Below are 23,141 nucleotides of genomic sequence, written 5' to 3' on the forward strand. Positions count from 1 at the left end.
TTTCTTGAAGCCTCAAGGTCCTTGTGCGTGTTATCTCATCCATTAAGGGCTGTGCTTAAGCAGTGCTTAAAAATACACCTAAGGTTAAACATCGCTGGCTTTAGTGATGCAAAAATAATCCCATGTTTTGCTTTTTGGGACCACAGCCTGAAGAGCCGCGGCGTGGCACAGAGAGGGAAAGTGAGAGGTGCTCTGTTAAAACCTGGACCAGTCCCAATACTTGTTGCCACTTGGAAGAGCGAACCTACGTGAGGAGCCGCGAGGCTGTTGTGGTGGGAGAGGGCACGGGGTACTGGGCGTCTGCGGAGCAGGAGCGGGTGCCCAGCGTGTGGGAAGAGGCGCTTAAAGCGGGTGGGCTGGAGGGTGTTGTGAGATGGAAGTCAGATGCATTTCGTGAAGCGCTGCCTGTGGTCGCGCGGGCAGTTTGCAGGGAAAGAGTTGTGGAAAGAAGTGTAGTGAGATGGGTAGATGAAGCGTTTGAAGAGGAGAGATCCTTGAAGGCCGTTTACTGGAAAATGCTGTCAAGTGTAAATTAAGCAAGGGGAAAAAAAAAATGTTTGCAGGTTACTTTCCTTAGTTGTGACAAGCTCCGCTGCTTCAGTCCATTCCCAGCTCTAAGCAATTTAGCTGGGTGGCTCTCGAGGTCCAGACAAAGGACATAATAAATTTGAAGAAATATTTATTCAAAACCATTAAATTCATGGAAACTGCATTCACATCCCTTCTGTGTTCATTTTTTGACACTACTGCTGCAAGTGCACTGTCAGGAGTGAATTTTAAACCAATATTAGTAAGTCACTTAGTGACTGACAGAAGTTTGTTTATCCCATCTCAGGAAACAGTCGCAAGTCCTTGTGACCTGGATAGTTTTGCTTGGATACAACCTGAATTCAAAATATCCCCCTCCCAGGGAGCTGCTTATGAACAGCCAGTTCAGAGGCCAGAAGTTACTTGTAGCAAGTTTCAGAGGGTAACTTCTGAATAAATGAATATATTGAAGGAAATCATAAGCTGCTTACAGGGTGCAAGCAGCTGCGCACAGACTGCCCTGGGGGCGTTATGGACCCTGAGTGACCAGGCAGAGTTGTCTCTGCTTTAGCTGATGCTGAATATGGCCCTTTTTTTATCAAAAAGGCGTCACTTGTGTTTTAACTTAACCAAGTTTTGCAGAGAAGACAGTAAACATCTTTCACGTAAGTAGTGAAGCCATGACTGCATCCATTCTGCACAAGCAACTGGCTGCTCTTTCAAATGAACTTTAAGAAAAATGCAAGTAAACATGCAGCTGTAGAAGAGCAGCTACAGTTCTGCAGCTGGGCTGGGAAGTACTATAGAAGTATCTTCAGATAGTACTTAATGAACAGAGTGTCTCAGTATCTAGAGAGAATCCTTCTCAGTTACATCACCATTGATTTCTGGGAAGTGGATGAGTATCACTGGGAGCAGAATTTGGCCCATATAACTAAGTAATAAAATATCTTTTTGCAGGAAGTGTATTTATAAACAAAGAGCGAGCGTTGCATCTTCATGTTACGTTTGCAAAGCTACTGCCTGAAAATTGGCACTGCTCCTTTCAGTGGAGGGATCTTAGGAACAGTTTTGCTGCATCCAAGCTGCAATAGTATCTCTGGGGCTTCGAAAATGAACACCAGTGTCCCCGCAAACAGGATACTCTTTGTGAGTTTTAATTGGAAGCAGTCATGTCTGAATGCTGCAGACTTTGAAATAACGTGACTAACCTAAGCAAGCTGTTCCGGATCTATCTACAGACACTATTGCCCAGGTACACAGGGGTGAAGAGCTTACTGGGATCAAGGACCAGCATGAGATTCTGCTCTGAACTTGAACTGAATTGAACCATTTTTTTGTGTGTGTGTTGTTTTGAAGACATTTGGGTGCTTCAAATATCTTCATTCCTCTCCTCTCCCTAGCTTGGCAAGAACTAGGTGCAAAAATATTGTAAGCTAGGCTTTTGCAAAGGGGGAACTGAGTCATGGAGGAGCTGAATGCCATATATTTAAAGTCAGTGTTTGTCTTTATGCTGAACGAAACTGGTGATTGGAAGAGGTTGGGGGGGAGGGAAGGGAGGTTGAATCGTCTTCTATAATCCTGTAATAGTTGTGTAGAAGCAACTGACCTGGCTGGGAGTTTAATTTCAGCGTTTGCCACTTGGCTGTGAAGCCCCAGCTAATGCGCTCGAATACACTTGTGTGTTTTGGTACAACAGTCTGTTTCTTTAAATGCTTTCTTAAAGCCAATGGGCATCAGAAGGAATTTTCTCTGGCAGAAGGTAGTTGTGATTTGACAGGAGCATAAACCAGTGCCATGCTGTCTCCCTGAGCTTGCGGGGCTGTGGAGTGTTAGCTCAGAGACCCTGGAACTGCTCCCTACCCTTCAGTCAGTCCTGTGGATTTTGCGATCCTTTGGGCATGGAGTATGTTACTTCAGCATTGTTCTCCTGGAATTTGCAGTTCTGATACAGGTGGGAATTGGAGGGGTTTTTTGTCTTGTTGAGGGGTTTGCTTTCAATAGCTTCTATGGGAGAAGGTCTTCACTGCATTATGTGTTTCTTGAAGTACTGTGTAGAAACTTAGCATGGAAATTCTCAAAATTAGAATGAATGGAAGAGCAGATGGGCTCTGATGAGGAAACCCATGAATTTCGGGTCTCTTGGTGTGTATTGCCTTGTGGTTTGCTTTAGTTTTCATGTAGACCAACTTCAGAAAGTTAGTAGCAACTGTTAAACCTTTTATGCTATCTTCCCCCCTCTTTTTTTTTTTTTTTTCCCTGGTTTAGAAGTACATAAAAGAGCTTTGTACAGTTCTTGAAACTGAGCCTGAAACAGCTCTGAACAAAATATAGTGTTCCTTTCAAAATCTTGGAAATAATTACGTCATAGGCAAATTGGGCCAGAAACCGTTAATAGTATTCTTTGTGGAATGAAATCCCATGGGAGGACCTCTTTCAGCACACTGGCATTGTTTACAAATAGATGCAGTGACAGATACAGTTGTCCCATTCTCAGGGACAGCTGAAACTTTGTGCCCTATGATGGACTTCGCAGAATAACCGTCTTGCTTTTGATAACAAGCTGAAAAAGTGCCTCGGTGCTTCTGTGGCCAGCCTCACGCCGGTGAGCTCGGGGAACAAAGGCTGTCTTTGGCACTGGGAAAGTATTCGTAGGTGGGTTAAAGAGAAATTAAAAGCCTCTGTTGCCCTAAGTTCCTAGTCTGTGAGAACTGCTGGAGGGACAGGGAGCCATGTCAAGATACACATCTAGTTCTCCCTGTCACCTTATAGTAGTTTTCATCACTGTTGCTACACACACACCCCTCCACCCCATCACTGGAAAACCTCCTGCATTTCGGGATGGAAATCACCAAGATTAGTAAGGTTGACTGTTTGACCTAAATCTACAAAAGCATTTAGTTCTCTAGGTAAATAGGCTAGTCTGTGCTTGAAAGTTAGATCAGCACAAGCCCTAGCCTGGGCACAATTACAGCTGTTCCTTGGGGATATTACAGATGTGCTTCCCTAGGAGGGTGGGCCGAGTTCCTCCATCGCCAGAGCAGGTCTCCCAGTAGCTCTCTGCCCGGACAGCCTGTGCCAGGGACGGCACTTTTCTGTGGAGGGTCACTGCTGTGCTTTCCCAGGCGGCGTGTTCCAGATGACACCAACATCTTTCTGTCTGACAGCTGCCTCCAATACATGACATCATTAAGAGAGTGTGATCTTTTCTATGCTTCTAGGCCTGAAGGCAAAGCTCTAGGGAGCAACACCTGGTTGGTGGCTGCCTGTGGTTGAGTATTACGTGTGCAGTGTACAGGTGGAGGTGAGCCACTCCGGGGTGTAGGGAAGGTCTAGCAGTTCACACAGGGCTTGAGCCTACAAGTAGACATCCTCTTTGGCTGGTGAACACCATATTGATCTACCAGCAGAGTGATTGTTTGAGCTCTCCCTAATTTGCTGCAGGCAAAATATGCCAGAATAGCTCAGATCACTAATTTGACACAAACCAGTTGATGAAGTCGGCTGGGAAGGGTGCTCATACAAACTGCTCCCCTGATGGAGGTGAGCAGCTGGGGTCAGTAACGTCTTTAAGTGCATCTTCATGAATCAAGATCTCCAGGATCCCCACGTCATGCTGTGTGCACCAGGGAGGGGGCTGGGACCAGCTAGGGCTGTCAGCTGTGTGACCCCAGGATGGGACCCTGGGATCCCTTGGGGATCCAGATGTTCAGAACCCCACTTTGTGGACCCAGGGGCCAGTGCAAACCAGAGATGTGATGGTATATTTCATTTACTGTTCGTGTCACTGGGCAGATGCTTTGAATCTCAGATCTGGCATTTTGGGATCTCATTTAGGTGAAATTAAAAACATAAGTAATAAAAAAAGAAGTGATCGTTTTGTGTGTGGTAATTTGAAAATGGTAACAAAGGCTGAAATGCCTGTCATGAAAAACACCCTAGAGTGAACATCTCTAAATGTTTCAGTTGGTCATTTAGTTTTTATGTGAAAGGTATTATCAGTGAAGGCAATGTGGATTTGATCACCCCCTATTAATATATCAGCTGGAAATCCTGGCAAAATTCCAGCTATATCAAAATAAATGCAATTATTGAAAAGGTTAACCTTGGCTCTTAAAAAAAAAAAACCCTAACCAAACAACCCCAAGCCCCTCCACTGTGGCAGCTTCACCTGACCAAAGTGAGAGCAGCAGTGCTGTTACCAGCTGAGTTCCAGGACCTCTTTGTGTAAGTGACAGTCACCACGCTTGGCTGATACTTCTGAAAAAAAACTACGACTTCCACAGCTGAAAAAACATAGTTGCCTTCATTTTAAATTTAAAAGAGTAGCTGATGACTGCAATAACTTGTGCTATCTGTGAATCGGCACGAGGAGAGATCCGTAACACATGCACAGTGGCCTGCACGTGCCTTCCATAAAAGGAGCCCCACTGATTTTAGAGGGGTTGGAAGGCAAGGTGCCTGAAGAACTGTAACCTTTAAAAATACGCAGTAGAGCCCACATCACATCTGATCTGTCTGAAATCATACTCTATTTTCAGGTCTTAAAACAGTTCATTTCATCAAGCATTGCTTGTTTGTGAAACCAGCTGCTTAATCCAGACTCGAATTTTAATATTTAAGATACAGAAGGATTAGGAATTTGGGAAGTCCTACCTGCCTTGTGTTTTCCCAACTTATGAAAGTTTTGTAACAATTTCTGGGTATTTTTTTTCTTAGATCAGTACCCATGTTCTTAGTGGTCAACAAAAGACTGTGCGTGTCCGCCCCTTGCTGATGTACCGTACTTGGGACTTGATGGTGCTGTTGTTCAAAGCTGTGCCACAAACAACCCTGTGGTAACAGACCTGTGTGGTAGCAGGACAGAAAGAGGAAGACGTGAATTGTGTTCAGCATATGGTCATTTTCCTGCTTAGGTTTTGATTGATTTTAAAGCAGATGTATTGCTCATTTTTATGTGCAAGAAAGTTTTTGATTGTTAATTCTGAATTAATTTCCTTTGGGAAGATCATTCCTTTTGAAGCCCCACATTCTTAGAACTAAACCTCCTCCAAGCACAGAGCAGGGAGGGAATAGAGATCTTAATGCTTGCAATCCATATCCCCCCAACATGCACCTTGTTTCTAATCATAAAAATGGTTCACTACGATACCAGATAGTTTTCAGTAAATCATTTAAATTTTACTTTGGAAGTCTGGTTTTAGGGGACGATTTGGATTGTAAACAACTACAGGAAAAAAAGTTGTAAATAAAAATTTAAAAATCCTTTAACAGGGATTTAAAAAGCTTTATTGTAATGGTAATACAGTGATTTTTTAGGAATTGGCCACTGCATTTATTTATAGCAACCAGCAGTAACCTTATTCAGAGCAAACTTCTAATAGGCTTCCGTGTTCCACCAGAAGGCTTTTCTTGCCATCTTTCCTCCCCAGGACACCAGCCTTGGCATCCGTACTTGACAGACATGCTTTCTGTTCTGCTTTTGCAGGAGGCTGTGAGGGCTGCTGAAGATGTCCGATAGTCTGGATATTGAAGAGAAACCTCCAGCCCCACCGTTGAGAATGAACAGCAACAATCGCGACTCTTCAGCGCTAAACCACAGTTCGAAACCGCTCCCCATGGCCCCTGAGGAGAAGAACAAGAAAGCCAGGCTTCGCTCCATCTTCCCGGGAGGAGGGGATAAAAGTAAAGTATCAGCAGTGCGAATGGGTGGCGACATCTCTGTTTGCTCTCTCTTGGTTGTTGGTTGCCGTGTTTACTTTCTGCCACTGTTTTCTTTCTGGTTCAGTTGCAGAACATGGTACAGTCCTTCCAAAGCCTTCTGTTCCAATTACTCTAGTAACATGTTTCCAAAGAGGAGGAGGTATTCAGTCAGTTACTGTCTTGTCTTTGAAAAGCCCGTAAAACGTGCACACGTTGTGCGACTTGCCTTTAAAAATAACTTTATAGTTAAGCTGGGGAATCCTTTCCTTTCGATTTATGCTTTGCATTTGCAGTAAAAACAGAGGTGAGGTTGTATATGTCTGAAAATACATTTGCAGAAGTGAGAAGGCAAGATGCATGACACTTCTGTTGTGTTTTTTTTTTTAATGCATTTACATTCCAGGAACAGGAGCAAGGCTCTTCTTGCTCGTTGCTTGGACGCAGAATGGCTTGGTTTAAAACCTGCTCGGTGTTGTTACAGCAAGAGAGTCTTTTAAATATGCAGGAAACAGCGTTTCAGTTGCATTCTTCCAAATGCATTTGCAGAAAGGTGGTTTGAGTTAGTGTAATTACAGAATTAAGGGAAGGGATCTTTTTTGTAATGCCATGGGAACTGATGGGCTGCACCCACAAGTGCTGAGGGAGCTGGCTGGTGTCACTGCAAGGCCACTCCTGATTGTCTTTGAAAGGTTATGGTGACTGGGGGATGTTCCTGGTGACTGCAAAAAAGCAAATGTCACTCCTGCCTTTAAGAAGGAGGATCTGGGTCACTACAGGCCAGTCAGCCTCGCCTTGGTCCCTGGGAAGCTGGTGGAGCAAATGCTTCTGGAAACCATTTCCACGCAAATAAAGGATAAGAATGTGATTGGGAATAGTCAGCACGGATTTACGAAGGGGAATTCATGCTGAACCATACTGACAGCCTTCTACTGTGAGCTGACAGGCTTGGTGGAGAAGGGAGAGCAGTGGGTGTTATTTCTACTTGAGTAAGGTGTTCAGCACAGCCTCCCATAGCATCCTCACAGACAGACTGATGAAGTACAGTCCAGATAAGTGGGCAGTGAGGTGGACTGAAAACTGGCTGAAATGCGGGGCTCAAAGGGTTGTGATCAGCAGCACAAAATCCAGCTGGATTTCAGGAGGGATTCCACCTTCAATGGGCATCGCTGGTCCTCCAAGGAGAGCTCAGAAATATGGAGCTGCGGTCGTTCCCTCGGAGCTCCAGCTCACCCGTGCTGCTCGGCTGCCCTGTTCACGAGTCCCTTCCACAGGTCATGTGGAGCAGTTGGAGGTAGTCTGGCACTCAAAACTCCTCACAGGCCGTAGGAGGCACAATTTCAGCCCCGTTCCTCCCCTCAGTCAGGGGCAGGCCTGGTGGCTCCTCGCATGAAGGTTGTGACTGGATGGGCCCGTTCCTCAGGCAGACCTGGCCGGTTCACTCTGCAGAGTGCTTCCCAAAATGTCCCCTTCTGGAACAACATTAATTTTTCAATTCATTCTTTCTAAAGGCCAAAATTAAAATCTCTCCCGGCTTGTTTAATTCCTGGAAGGACTTGGGTCACTTCTTCCCCTGACTGCCAGCACGGTAGTATTATTCCTCTCCGAGGGAACGTTTCTTAAGCCGGAGTTGCTGTGTGAAATGCCTGCAGAAACGGGGAGATCCAGAAACAGCCCCTCCTGGAAATGATCAGTGACATTAAAAATAGATGTAATTAACTACCCGTCAGAGCAGTCGTAGGAAACGTACAAGTGTCATGATTTTAAATGTGACTGTGAGGGAAAGTAAGCTAAGATTTATAGCTTAATTTTGTTGGGTAAAATAGTAAACGGAGGAAGTTTAGCTTGGCTGGCCAAGCCCCTTGAGGTGGTTTCGTCTTAGGGTTGGCTTGTGGATCGGGGTATCAGCTGGCCTGTGCGTGCTTCACAGACTCAGTGACACGTTTTTGAGAGTCCTGCTTATAAAACAGAAGGTGATTAATACGGCTGTTCTCATCCAGTACAGTGCTTTGCAGCATCGCAAATTTATATTAATAGTCCACCACTGGTTCTAGTAAACAGAACGTGAAGAACACACCATGGCAGTGTTTCTGCCTGTACCTGCAGGAACTTTGTTGTCTTTCATTTGCTCACCAGACGGGAGGGATGCGAGGATGGATACGCTACGGTGCGTTCTCTCCAAGGCAATGGTGTGTGCCGGGACTGCTGTGGTCAGGGACCAGGAGTCCTTCACAGACACTCCTCTGTTGGCATGTAGGGTTTTCAGTTAGTGTTTGAGCACTTCTGGTTTAAAACCTTGTTTTGGCAAGTCGCTGGTGACTCTGTGGGGCCCCTCTGTACTTCTACAGTTGAAACAAGCCACTTAGGCACTCGTGTCCTGCTCCTTCCCATAGCACCTGATCTCCTCATGTTCCTTGGTATAGCTCCTCTCGCCCCTGTCTCTGGGGTGAGCTACCCCATTTCCTGGGGGCAGGAGGCCAAGGCAGACATACTGAAATACGTTTCCAGTGTCACCTGGGCAATCTGTGTGGAACAAGGAGCTGAACCCATTCCCCCATAGCCCATGCTGAAGCTGTGAAATTGGTCTGCTTTCCTTGGAGGTAGTGATGGTGATGGGAGCCACGGTGGAGTTCATAGCATCAGTGTTTCCTTTCAGCAGAGTGCTGTTACTTCAGGAAAAGCAAGAGCAGAAAGAAATGATTTGCGTTCTTCCAATTGTTTGATACAGCCTTGTTCTTCTTTCATTAAACCACCTGTAATTGCTGTGCTATGAAATAAATTAATATTGTGTGTGAACTGGTGGCTCCATGACGGCACTGCAGAGCATTCGACCTAGAGAAATGAGAGGGGAGCAGGCTGTTGTGGTTTAACCCCAGCTGGCAGCTCAGCCCCACACAACCACTCACTCACACTCCTGGTGGGACGGGGGAGAGAATCGGAAGAACAAAAGTGAGAAAACTCATGAGTTGAGATAAAGACTGTTTAATAGGTAAAGCAAAAGCCACGCACACAAGCAAAGCAAAACAAGGAATTCATTCAGTGCTTCCCATGGGCAGGCAAGTGTTCAGCCATCCCCAGGAAAGCAGGGCTCTGTCACGCGTAGCGGTGACTTGGGAAGACAAACACCATCACTCTAAACATACCCCCCTTCCTCCTTCTCCCCCCAGCTTCATAGGCTGAGATGATGTCATATGGCATGGGGATATCCCTTGGGTCAGCTGTGCCAGCCATGTCCCCTCCTGACTTCTCATGCACCCCCAGCCTGCTCACTGGTGGGGTGGTGAGAGGAGCAGAAAAGCCCTTGACTCTGCGTAAGCGCTGCTCAGAAATAACTAAACCATCCCTGTGTTATCAACACTGTTTCCAGCACAAATCCAAAACACAGCCCCACACCAGCTACTGAGAAGAAAATTAACTCTACCAAAACCAGCACACAGGCCCACCACAGCTCAGATGCCCCTTTCAGCTGAAGAGGTGCATCCATGTTAAGATTACTGGGTGAATGACCTCACTTCCATCGAAGCTGCATTGGACTTAACTGCAGATGGGAGCAGAGTCTGACCTTGAGTCATCTGGTTGCCTCCTGTACAGAAAAACAAGAAAAGAGGGACGGGGAAAAACCCAGCGGGGTTAAGATTAACGGAGGAGAAAGAAAAGGACAGGTCTGCTGGGGTAGGACAGGAGGAGCAGAGCAGGAAGGAGGATGGGAGGAGAGGGTGAGTGACAGTGGAGGGAGAGGAGATGGAGGAAAGAATAGGATGAGACGAAGAGGAGGCAAACAGGAGAGTGTAAGCGTGAGGGCAAACCCTTCCTCCCTCTCTGGAGAGAAGCTGCCACTTAGCTGAGTCACATTTTTCTCCCAAACAACTACTCTTTTAACAGAATAATCGGGATGATGGTGATGCAGACTGTGGAAGACGAACACTTTCATTGTTCTCTTCTGATCTGTGATAGCTGCTGAGGTGGTGTGGGTGGCCCTCATGGCTAACTGCTGGGCAGCAGGAGTGTATTGTGAGGGGCATTTATAAGAAAATCAAATAGGAATGTCCAGTATAAAACCCTTGAATCCAGTGAGTCATTGCTTCAAAGAAGTTGTGCCTTTTCGTATCATTTTGCCAGCTTATGTGAAATAGAAGTGATTTGAGTTGCACGGCACAGACAGAAGTGTCAAATTTTTTAGTCTGGGAAGGGGTGAGGGTGTTGCAATGAGATGTTTAATTCTGTATTTAATTTATAGTTTTATCAGCATTTGGACCATAGGTGTTACATCCACAGTCTGGTCAGCAGAGGTCCATGAAGCAGATGAGCCAGATCTTGGGGAATGAGCTGGAACGCTTGTCCCCCGGCAGGAACGGACAAGTGCTGCTTTTGATGGAACGTTTTCTGTAATGCCTTATTTCGCTTCTAGCTTTGACTGTGGCTTTGAACTGAATTTGATGATCCTTTAAATCTAATTTTCACTGCATTTGCTTGCAAATGATGAGGTAGGAGAAGCCAGTTTTGTTATCTACAGTAGAAAGTTATATATGCTGAACGGAGATGACATCTTGTAACTGGCAACATCTATCCTGAAAGTTAAACAACATCATCTTAGAGATAAAAGAAGGGGAAAAGCCTTTGCGTTTGTATTCGATATATTGCTGCCATCTTCACGGAATGCTAAATGAAAATAATTCACCAATTAACATTGTGTAGGGGTGTGCAGTACAGACAAAAGGTGACAGTTAATTATTTAATGAGGATAAATGCAACAGTGCAGAGAAAGGATTAGAAACATCCAAAATACTCTAGACTGTAATTATGAAGAGCAGAGCATCTTCTTCCTTCTGAGAGGAAGGTGGTAAGGTAGAACAAGAAAGATATGGAGAGAGAGGCCTCGTGGAGCTACTGTCTGTGAGCAAAGACAGACCCAGGCTGGGAGGGTGCTGATACACAGTGAGTTCAGCCTTTGGATGAGAGCCCTTGGTAAACTTATGAGGCTGGCAAACATAACACTAAAACACCGAAGGAAAATGTTAATTAAAAGTCCATGAGCATAGTAGTGCTTTATGTTGGAAGGCTGATGTGCCAGAAAATATATTTCACAAAGCTCTGTCCTGGTTGATGCTGGTAGAAGGGGACACTTGCTTTTGAAATAAGACACCCATGAAATTCCCTTCATCCAGCTGTTTTCGATCTGCATAGCATGGCTGTCACTGGCACTGCACTGGGGGAATATGGAAGGCAAAGACAGGACCTGAACAACTGCTCCTTTCTCTCCTGCTGATGTGCAGCTATGACATGTGTATTCATTTTCATGTTATCATTAATAAATAGTGATACACTGGCCCTTACAGATCCTGATATAGTAGTCCCATTGTGATAGGCACGGTATAAACCTCTTGTGTATCTCTGGGTTTCTCACAACTGTTAGTGTGGAGTCATGTCACACCAGATCTATAGAGCAAGCCTGCCCAGGGCCATGGTGAGGATATGTAAACCAGACCCTCATTAAACTGGTAAGAAGGGCAGCAGAGGAGAGGTGGGGTCCTGGGGTGCAGAGTGGGACAATGGGACTATTTTCTACATGAGTGCTTTATGTTTGTCTCATTTCTGTGTTTGTGTTAATAACTCCTGGATACGACAAGTGAGCACTGCAATATTTGTTCTGTTCCAATCACTAGCATGTAATTTTTCCACTGCAATAACAAATGTATTTGGTAGAACGGCAGTTCCCCTCTTGGCTGGTACAGATCTATCACTGGCACTAGAGAAGGTCCTGCAGATAGCTCTGTACTGTATTATTCAACCACGTGGTAGTTAGTCTTGGAGCACGCTGGTTCTCCAGGGAAGCCAAATATTTCAGGTGCTTGCCAGCAGGATTGATGTTTGAGCATGAGTTCATGCTATGTTTATCTGGGTGTTTGGGAGCCGTCCAGAACTGGCATTATTGTTACCATTTTTCAGAGAAATCTCTGTTAAGCATGGATTCTTGATGCATCAGAGTGAAGGCAGCTTCTCTCAGCCTTTATTCCACTCATTCTTTATCAGGGTCAATAAAACTGGTCTGAAGTGAGATTTGTCAATAGTAAAAAGCACAGGAGATTGATGACCACAAGGGATGTTACTTTCGAAAGGTGTTGAAATAGGAGGGAGATGAGAACATATGCAGATTGACTGACTGCCAAGTCTGTCTCCTTCAATAAGGTGCTCCACACTGTGAATACTGGTGGAGTGATTTAAAAACAAGGAATTCCTGGAGACTAATAAAGCCTGGGGTTTATGGTTATATGTCTTAGTTAATTGAGAGCTCAAATGAAGCTTTCCAGTGGCATTTATGGGATCTTGTTGCTGTGCAGATTCTGTGGTTTCTAACACAGAGCTGCTGCTTCAGCCTTCTGCTCAGAGACGAGGCAGGAATAGGATCTTTGTCTTCTCCTGAGCTGCCTGTCTTCACAGAACTTGTAGGAACCTGGTTATCTTACAAAACCTCTCCTCTCTGATTTGGCTGAGTTTGACAAACAGGTTCAAAGCATGTTGGAGAAAAGACACACATGCAAACAGGCATGCATGTGCGTGTCCTGGGTGCTTTACTTCTGCAGGAACCCACAGAGCAAAGTCAAACAGGAGTTAGTTGCTAGATAGAAAAACTTGATGGAAAAAAAGAACTGATAACAGAAATCATACTGGTTAGAGATAGCTTAAGAAGGTTTCTTCATGAACAGCTTGCTTTGGCAGCTGTGACACTGATGAGAAGAAAACCAAAATGAGATGACACCTTCTAGACCTTCCCAAACAGGGGATGACAGTTAGGCTGGTGGTGTATTAGCTTGGGTCTGTTTGCCAAGTAAGATGGACATTAATTGATTTGTTTTCCACTTTTAAAATACTATTTTGAGCACACCTGATTGTGAGAATTTCTGAATGAAAAGCTGTGCAGAAAATAAGTGCGTGTTAACGTTTTGCCTCTAGCCAACAAGAAGAAAGAGAAAGAACGTCCTGAGATCTCTCTTCCTTCAGACTTTGAACATACCATTCATGTGGGATTTGATGCCGTCACTGGAGAATTCACAGTAAGTAACTGCTGTATTGCGTGCTTACCAGAACTTCTAGTTTCTTGATGGTAAAATAACCTCCTGTTGCCAGAAACGTCAGATGACAGCAGCCAGGCTGTGAAGAAAGAGACTTTTATTTGTTGGGCTTAGGATTTGGAGTGTTTTACTTCTGATTCAGGCTGCTTTTTTTTTCTCCAAGGGTTGTCAGCAGAGTGTCTGGAAAATGAAAACAGGGAAGAACGTAGGTGTGTGCTTTTATCAGTCCCACAAGCTTCTACAGGGGTTGGTTATTCAGTGTCTTTGGAAAAACATAAAAAAACCACACACATGTGCATAGTGTATGTCTTGCTGTAGACAGTCAGCCCCGAAGTGCAAAGTCCAGCTGCTCTGCAGACAGCCGTTGGAGATGACCAGAAAGCAGCAGCATTGTGGAAGTCCATTCATTTTAATTTAATATCCTTCAAAATATGTCCATAGACTAGGTGATCAGACACGTTTCTAGCCTTTATGTATTAATAAAATAGCAGTCAGCTGCTTCTGCTTACATCACGATGAAGTGTATGAAGTGTTGGGACAAATGAGTCTGATAGAAGCTCCTTGAAGTGTGCAGGGGGCTTCAAAGCATTTTCTCTCAGACTACTAGCGAGGTGCTGAAACCATTAACCCTTAAAGCTAAGACGGCAGTAAGCTTACATTTGGTTGAGCTGTGGAAGTGAGAGGAAACATCAGCAACTCTCCGTACCATCAGTAGTACCCTGTGAGCTAAGTGGTCAGACTGTTACCACCGTGCGTCAAATTGTAAAGCGTGCTAGTGCTGATGGCTGCATACACCAAACAGGATGGGACAAATCATTTGCCTGGACAAAGGATGGTTAATTTTCAGAATTTGAGCCCTAATTGTGATTTCTTCATAATTTTTTACTTTGATTGGTACTTTTGTTTCTCAAAAGCATTTCAGAAAGCTGGGAACTTTCTGTGTGCTACAGTAGCAATAGTAATAACAACAACAACAGAAGAAAAAAAGACACATTTAATGACAGTATGTCTTCAAAGGAGTAGTGAAATTGAATTATCCTTAGTAATTAGGAAATACAGCTACATTTAAAATACGTGGACTAGTTAATTAGCCTTTTTAAAATAGATGTCACTTACAAAATCTTACGTCAAGATTTATTCTGTGCCAAACCCTAGGGCTTGATTAAGTGCTCATTTTAAAAGCCCAGATGTGGTCATTTTTGATCAGAAACTTAGCATAAAGCTTTTAAGATTGTGTTTTCCCTGCTATCTATTCTGGTTTTCCTCTTTTTTCCCTTTCTGTCTCTCCCTGTAGCCACTTTATTATTCAGGTTATTCTTCAGTGCCATTCTCTTTATCTTGGTATCATATTATATATTCTGTTACATTCTGCTTTTGTTTTCTCCCTTTTGTGTTTGCATCCCTTCTTCCTTTCGGTCTTTTCTTTCTCTCCTTCCTTCCTCGTTTCGCTGCTCTCCCCACTGAATGTTTAGCTGTACTTATTCTGTATTTGTTCTTCCTTTCAGCCCTCTGCCTTTATTTCTACCCTCTGCTTCAGACTTTTTCCTTCTGGCTCGGTGCAAATGCGATGGGTCACAGTCATGTTCTCTCGTAGACTGACTGGTGGTGAGGATCCCAGTTAGTTTCACATCCCTGCCAGCTGGGACGAAAAGGAGGGATGCTGAGGTTAACACACTTCAGTTATAAGCATGAGCATCCTCCATCAGTACTTCAGAGATCACAGTTTGGATCAGTTTGAATGTTGTTGTTATCATCCAATGTATCAGTCTCTAGCATCAGGTCATGGCCTTTTATAGAACAAAGCAATTGTACATGGCTAAATATGTCCAGCTTCATTGCTGTAGCACAATTTCTTTTTAATATCTGTTTCACTTTCAAAACAGCGGGCATTAAATAGCTGCTGTTTTACAATTACACAGTATTTCTCCAATGACACTTGTTCCTGAGGCGTGGAAGTGCAGCGCTGCAGTTTGAGAAGGCTCTAACCACTTCAAAACAAACCAAAGGGACAGGTGACTGCCCCCATGCAGCTTGGCAGCACGGGACGTAACGCTGCCGTCCTTAGTGGAATAAACTGTCAGGCAAAGCAGGGGGATTTTTGCACCATTAAGAACTAGCTATCAGCTCCCAACTGACCCCAGATGCAAGCGTTACGTTACGCGTTACATTAGGCATGTTTGATTTGTCCCACCCTGGATGCGACCCGTGTATCAGCTGGGTAGTCATGTGGCAAGCATGTCCTGCAGAAGGGACTGCCACTAGCCATATCATGTAAAAATATTCCCACTGTCTAGTGATCACACTGCCTGTCTCTTTCAAAAGTTTGGAAGTGCCATGGGAATGTCCATTAAATGTGCAAATATATGTTTTTTTTTTGTTCTGAATTATTACCGTTATCATGCCGGTAGTGTCTGCTCTATGGGTTATGTGCGATGCATTGGGCCATTTTCAGACACCTAACAGTCACCTCCTAGCTGCGTTACCTGATTGCTGTTAGCTGCATCTCAAATCACACTTGCATGGGCTCCTGAGTTTTGGCTTTCAGGCTTGAGCACCAAGCTGTGTTGTTGCTCATGAACGTATGTTGTATCTCCATTTCACTGTGCTTGGAGCAACCTGTTTGCTAAAAAGTAGGGCTTTTGAAGCTCAAAATAAAATTGGTTGGAAACTGTTGGGCGGGAGCATGCTGCTAGAGCTTTATGTTGATTTATTTTGAAGAAACAGTTGCATTTTCTGAATGGAGGTAGAAGTGTGGTTTGCAGGGCTTGGGGAGTGCATTTTGTAAGGCATGCGTTTTTGAAACAGTTTCCTGATCCCCAATCTAGAATAAAATGTGGTCACCCACCAAACTTTTAAAGTTTCAAGATTATGACATTAGCAAGTGGGAGAAAGTTGTGGCTATAGATCCAAAGAAGTTGCACATTATTAATCTAATCAAGCATTTCTTTAGAATTGTCCTGATTTTCAGTCTGACACGCTTAGATTATTTGCTTTATGACAATACACAACCTCCCAGTGTGGAATCTGAGTTTGATGAGCTGTTTTCTCCACTGCACTTTGTTGACTAGTGCACTGGCCAGTTGTGATCTTGGGGCTGGAGAACCATTGGAAAAAACTTGTGTAGAGCCATTCAAAAAAAGCTAACCTGGCTTTCAAAACTGGACAAACAGCGAAAGCCCAGATCTTTCTCTATTATTTTTATTTTTTTAACTAAAAAAAGAAATCACAGGTAATTTTTCCAGTTACCATTAATCCTCAGTAGTGTATTTTTATGAGGGAAAGAAAAACTGGTTTAAAAAAAGAGAGGAGGGGGAATGATGCTTCCAAACTTTGGAACAGTTGTGATTCTTCTGTTTTACTAAGCCTGCCTTCCTGTAGCCTGTCCACCACCTAATCTATTTGGTATCTACCTCGTAACTCCCATTTTAGATGGCACTTCCCCATTTTGGCCCGTTGGTTTCCTCCTACCACCTTCTAAGTTGTCCCACATTCTGTTTTAACTTTCTTTTCTTTCTTTATTTACGTCCATTACAGCCAGATCTCTATGGCTCACAGATGTGCACAGGGAAGCTCCCAGAGGTGCGTCACAGGCCCAAAAGACTCTTGCATCCCAATGCTTCTTTGAGATGTCATAGCACTGCAGCAGCAGGTTGATGTGTGTGCAGTAGATTTGTTGCTTGGCTTATCCCACTTTTTTTTCATTAATCCTAAACTTTGGAGGCCCATGTCACACATTGTTTTGTGGAGAAATTCTTAGGAAGAAGCTATATTAAAGTGTTTACCTAGACTGGGGTGGCACCAAGGCTAAGTGTAAATGTACTTCAGGTGTAGCGTTTCATTCAGTAAGCCCTACAGTTCACTGGCAGATGTTGGCTGTGTAGTAAATGGGGAAAATTACAGGCTTTCAAATTTAGGAAATTATACTGGATATTTAAAGCAATTTTTCGTCAATATAATTTCAACGCAGAGCTGCGGCTTTCAGCGATTGGATCAATTTTCAAATGCCACCCTCGCTCATAAGATGCCTGAGAATTCATGCAAGGCTTTGGCACTCTCAGCCTGTTTTCTGAGTCCCTGGTTTCTGTATATTTACAGTAAAGAACCTATGGAGCTACAGGAGCTCGAAAAAGAGACATCGTTAGCAGCAGGGGTACAACTCAGCGTTATGATTTTGAGAATTTGAGTGCACATTCCTAACCCCACAGTGTCCCCTGGTATGCTGAAAATGAATTGTATCAGGGTGGGGTTTACCTTTTAATCAGACAGCAGTGATCACTTCAGCAAAATGTCTTTGCATTATTAAGCATTAAAAATCCAGTGTAAAGCTCCTAAAATACACCGTGTTGTCCACAACTATAGAATAGTCTTGTTATGTCTGCACTGAATCACCAGGAAAACAAGCTAAGCCTTAAATCATTATTCCATGGAAGAGCAGAGTTGATTTAAAGATGAGTTTCATGCACTTTTTTTCCTATCACAGTCATAACTTTCTTTTCTTTTTGAAGTTGGATCCTGGTTTTAGCTCTGTATTTTCATAGAGAAGAGAATGGTTGCATCTAATGTATAAGCTACTAATTTTAATTGTAAGGTGTCAATCGAAATTTCTTAAAGTAATCTTACAGGTAGCATGGGATCTTGGTAAAGATCTGTGAGGCTGCGGCTGTTAAAATATTCTAAATCTGCATTCTTTCCACTTGACATCTACAGGGCATTCCAGAGCAGTGGGCCAGGCTACTACAGACCTCCAACATAACGAAACTGGAGCAGAAGAAGAACCCACAAGCTGTTCTAGATGTTCTCAAATTTTATGATTCCAAAGAAACAGTTAACAACCAGAAATACATGAGCTTTACGTCAGGAGGTAAGTCGACATCTCACTGCGAAAAAGGGAGTGCCAGGCCCCAAAATGAGTCAGACCGACGTTCAGCATTCAAGTGGTCAAGAAGCAACATTAAAAAATTCCACTTTGTGGAATACTCCTCAAATTAATTGTATTTCTTCTTTTGTCCCCTAAATGTCATTGAAGCTGTGACCTTTCTTTGTCGTTTGTTTTTAGACCTAAGTAAGATACTAGATGGAACAATCATTACCGTTTTTAGTCAGAAGCATTAGTGGCCAAAGGTCATGTTTACTTTTGTTTCTTCGCATCCTTGCTCCTTCACAGCGTTCAGATTAAGGTCTGGGGTATACTTTTTTCATGCATTTTATGAGTTACTCTTGGATCCTTTGAGCGATAGGTTAGAGACCGTGAGGATTTTCTGCGATGCTTTCTGATAGAGGAGAATTTTCAAGGATTTTTTTGCGTTAGCTGTAGAGGAGATTAGGTTGCTATGCATAAATTCACAAACAAACCTAAAACGGCTGCTACTGTGGTGGAAAAGGAATGTTGCCACAGAGGATGAGAAGGAAGGCGTCGGTGTCCAGAGTGATCTCCGTAGCGTGCTCATTCCAGGAAGATCCTCATGATTTAGGCATTACCATCCAAAAGCCTGCAAATGTGATGGGGGTGTAATTTTTTCCCTTGGTTGAGTACAGTCTGCAAAATTGTAGTGTAGCGTTGCAGAAATGAGAGAGCAAGTCTGTGCTGCAGTTTGCATTTTTTTTTTCTTTGGCCCATTCTTTTTTTTTTTGCTAGACAAACTGGCTGGTGACACATCTAGCAAGTGAGCAGAGGTTTTTACTAGGTGCGGCGTATCTGGCCTTTGTGTTGATTCTTTTGCTATTCCTTAATATCCGAGTTGATTTTTAAACCAAAATGCCATTAAGATACCATTAGTTTAGTAAAGCTCATGTCAACAGCTTCAGCTAATAAGGGGGTGTCCCTATCCAACAGGGTGTGGGCAGCATTTGTAATTTAACCTGCAGTGGTTCAGTTCCCTGCACACCATAGTCTGTGGCAGTGGAGTCTGTAATTTCCTCAATTTGCTGGTTCAACCAATACAACTTCCAAAACACAGACTGGGAGAGCTGCTCAGAAGTCTTTCTAAAAACTGTGCAGTTATCTCCAGAATTTACTAACATTTCTCTTTTTTTCAGGGAAAGCATCTTTTTTTTTCTAAATGCCATAATTAAAAGATGTTACTCTCTAACTTGACACTTAATGTTTGTTAAAATAGCAACTGAACTCAGGAGCTGTTACTGTGCTATGGCAGAATAGAACAGCCACGGCTAAGGGGGGATTTTGGGGAAGCTTTTATGGGGAAACGTTTTCAGCAAGCTAAAGACAATCAATGCATGCAATTTATTTTAAAAAGAAAAAAAAAGAAAAGAAAAAAAAGCTGCTTTAGCTCTTGGGCACAACAGAAGCATTGACTGTTAAAGAACAATTTGCAGTTTCTTGACCAAGTTTCTATTTATTTTATTTACTGGCAAAACAAGGAAAAAAAATAGACACAAGAAACTGTAGAAGAAGAATAACCTAGTATACTGCCCTGTTATCTTGCTTGCTATGTAAAATAACTTGCTGCTGGAGGAATGTTGTGAAAGAAAAATGCTATCTGTTTGGATTTACTTGTTCTGTGGGATTCCCCACAACAGACAGTTCTATAACAGCACCTGGTTAATTTTCCCTTGCACATTGCAGATAAAAGCGCCCACGGCTACATAGAAGCCCATCCTTCGGTGAGTGTGAACGTAACCTTTTAATTTCAGAGTGTTTAAGAGTTGTGGAGCAAGATGTGAGCTTTGCCTTTTGTGATAGAGTGCCAGCCTCGCAGGCTGAAAGAAAGTACATTTTAGTGTCTTTGCAGCAGCAGAAAAGGGATCACTGGCTGTTTTCTAATTTTCTGTTTAAGAACTTTTAAACAGATGAAAGTCTGGTTTTGCAGACAGAAGATTGCTTGCTGTATTGGCGGAATATATAATCCGCAACAATATGCAGTACTGTCTAATTAGCCCATTTTAATTTCGTTTTAACAACTTAGAATCCATTTCTATTAAATTTTATGATTTATCCTTAGTACAGCTGGATATGTAGCTGAATATAAATAAGGTTATAATTGATATGTAACTCACTGGAAACATTGAAAGCAAGTTTTAAATAATCATCCACTCTAATTAATACTGGATTGCCATAGCAATCCCAGAGATGTAGTCATGACATCCACATTAATATTGACCAGATTTATTAGTGTTAATGTTAGTGCATTAAATAGCAAATGACTGAATGGGGAGTTGGCCTTTATTTTCAAGTTTTAAGCAACTTAATTTTAGGTTTGTGATTACACATCAGAGAGTGTGTATAATGCAATGAAAATCATCTTTGAATATTCACACTTCAGATTTTCAATGGCTGCCACTTTCGTTATCTTTAATAAAACATCCTTTTAAAAGGAAGTTTGGGGTTCACCAGAGCACAGTAAGCCTTCCCAATAGCTTTTCCAGTGGGTGTGGACACACTGGGAGATGCTGTGGTGTTTTGTTCTAGCAGACACAGGCAGTGGTGAGACATCAAGATGTCAGCTTTCAAAAGTCACAGACTCAGAGGATGCTGGTGGAATGCATAGTACAGGGAAAACAACTCTCTGACAGGATTGAGCAGTCATTGGAATCACTTTAATTTCATTTCACTCCTTAATGGGAGTCTGGCATTAAATAATATGACATTGTGTATGTTCTAGCTGCACAATTTAGTGCTGTCAGACCAAGCGTGGGGCCCAGCGGAAAAAAATAGTTACAGGAATTTGACATAACAGAAATGTGATTATTCCCTTCTTTATTTTGCTCTTAAGCATCTTCTATCCCTGTGCGAGCAAAGTGGTAATGATGCACAGAAAGCTATACACTGGTCTGATGTATGACAAAGTAACATTCACCTTGCCTTTAGGGCACCCCTCGCTTGGCAGAGTTGGCCCTTAAGCTGGTGTTGAGAACATCTGACATATCACTCCCTGCTTTGGCCAGATTAGTAGTGTGTCTCACCATTTACCTTCAGAAGCTGGGTGATGGAACTGAGTCTCACAGAAGATACAACACTCTGTATGTGTATCTATATGACCGTGTGTTCAAGTACAGGTGACTCAAGGCAGCGATACTGTCATCTAGTCAGTAAAACACAGGCGTGAAGATTAGGCCTCCCAGTTTCCTGCAGGCCGTCCTTGACTGGTATTTATACTGGATCAAATTGGTGCCATTTTAAAGATAATGCAAAGGAGATGTGAATATTTATAATAGTGCCTTTGATTTGCTTCAGTTCTCCAAGTGGCCTGTTGTAGCCAGCTTTAAAGCAGTTGGTAAACACTTCACAAGGCACCTTTTCAGTTTGTTGTTTCACCAGCAAATTTGTGACAACGTGATGTAACCCCCTGCCTCCGAGTAGCAGCTGGGACTGGTGAGGGGGTTTCAACTCATCCAACTTCAAATATCTGCACTGTAGGCTTCAGTTTGCATGTAGACCACTGGTCAGCCAGACTTCCCTTGCCTGTCCCATATTCGGAGTCTGCCTGAAGGTCCAAATACACGCCCTGGCAGTGGCTTTTATTCTCCCTGTGTTAACTTACAGTTAGGTAAAGAGGAGGATGGTGCTGAAAAAGGAGCTACTAAACAGGGCAGTTCAGCACTGTGGAAAGAGGCGATATGATTACCCCATGGGTAAAATAAGAAAGAAACAAATAGCCTTTCTCTCCAAAACCAAATTCCCAGCAAGAAGATGAAGGAGGCTTTGCATTTTGAAGTGTGCTAATTAACCTAGCCAGTAGACACCTGTTAGCTTAATTAACTGTTACCATTTCTGTAGACACAATGCCAAAGCAATTAACCAGCAATTAGGTGTGATTTCTAATAATATATTCAAGCATTACATTTTGTGAAATGTAGACTTAGACTTTGCCTAAGCATGGGAATGATTTAGTTGTTTTTAGCAAAAATGAAACACCAAGATGAATTAACAAAACAGCACAGTAATTTGTAACCTTTAAATTGCATTGTGCCGTGAGTAACTTTAGCACTGAGGCCTGTAGGACTGTGGGAACGTCTAGAATGGTTTCTGATGTCTAAGCAGACTAAAGTTGTGTGTAATTATCAAACCTCCCAAGTGCCAAAATGGTGACTGTCACTCGTGCTACTGTCTGTCCACAGAGCACAAAAACAGCATCAGAACCCCCGCTAGCTCCCTCTGTTTCTGAAGAAGAGGATGAAGATGATGAAGAAGAGGAAGATGACAACGAACCTCCACCTGTTATCGCACCACGGCCTGAACATACAAAATCGGTAAGTCCCAGCTTTGGTTGGCACTGTATTTGGTGTAATTCAGAGCTGCGTGTTTCTGATCAGACAGCACTTGCTGTTTGTGGATGATGACTCTGAGGGCTGGAGTCCTACCATGACACAGTGCTTCACCCCAGCCACTGACACCAGGAAAATCTCTTTTGGAATTTCACATTTAGTCATGAGGTTCCTGTGATTCTGATAGGGTCCGTGAATTTATCTTAGTAGCAGATAAGAGGTAGCATCGTGTCTTTTAATGCTACTGCTGTAAAAGTGAGCAACTTTGTCCAAAGTATCTGTGTAGGCTCTCTGTCATCAGTAGAGAGCAGTCATCAGACGCAGTTCACACCCTTGCAGGATACATAGGAGAAACTGTCCCGTGGAGGTACCTGTCCCTCTCCACAGACTATATCAGTAGCTAAGTGAACAGCTTGGGCTACACCCTTAACTTGTCTGTGACTGGTATTTCGTGAGAAGATTCCTAGGCAGCTGTGCATTGTGAGGAGAAGGTGGGTCTCTGAATGACTGCAGCACAGTTCCTAATGGCCTCTCCCTAAAGCTTGAAATACTGATAAGTCAGTTGAACAGTTATGATCAGAAAAGGGAAACGTTCCCTGCTTCTATTCAGACACTCATGTA

At 43.3% G+C, this 23,141-nt stretch overlaps 1 protein-coding gene across 2 annotated transcripts in view; it reads left to right on the forward strand.

Annotated features, from left to right (window-relative positions):
- Positions 1–23,141, forward strand: part of PAK3 (p21 (RAC1) activated kinase 3) — a 79,829-nt gene that overhangs the window by 28,546 nt on the left and 28,142 nt on the right. Inside the window, exons 2-7 of one of the 2 annotated variants that reach the window (XM_068408442.1) lie at positions 6,017–6,213; positions 13,180–13,280; positions 16,833–16,877; positions 18,006–18,159; positions 19,882–19,919; positions 22,374–22,505. In XM_068408442.1, the coding sequence (XP_068264543.1) occupies positions 6,039–6,213; positions 13,180–13,280; positions 16,833–16,877; positions 18,006–18,159; positions 19,882–19,919; positions 22,374–22,505 (645 nt within the window). In that variant the 5' untranslated portion in view covers positions 6,017–6,038. The remainder of the gene's footprint in view (positions 1–6,016; positions 6,214–13,179; positions 13,281–16,832; positions 16,878–18,005; positions 18,160–19,881; positions 19,920–22,373; positions 22,506–23,141) is intronic. The other variant, XM_068408441.1, reaches the window with a different exon arrangement.

Source organism: Nyctibius grandis, chromosome 10 (genome assembly GCF_013368605.1).
Source record: "Nyctibius grandis isolate bNycGra1 chromosome 10, bNycGra1.pri, whole genome shotgun sequence".
NCBI lineage: Eukaryota > Metazoa > Chordata > Aves > Nyctibiiformes > Nyctibiidae > Nyctibius > Nyctibius grandis.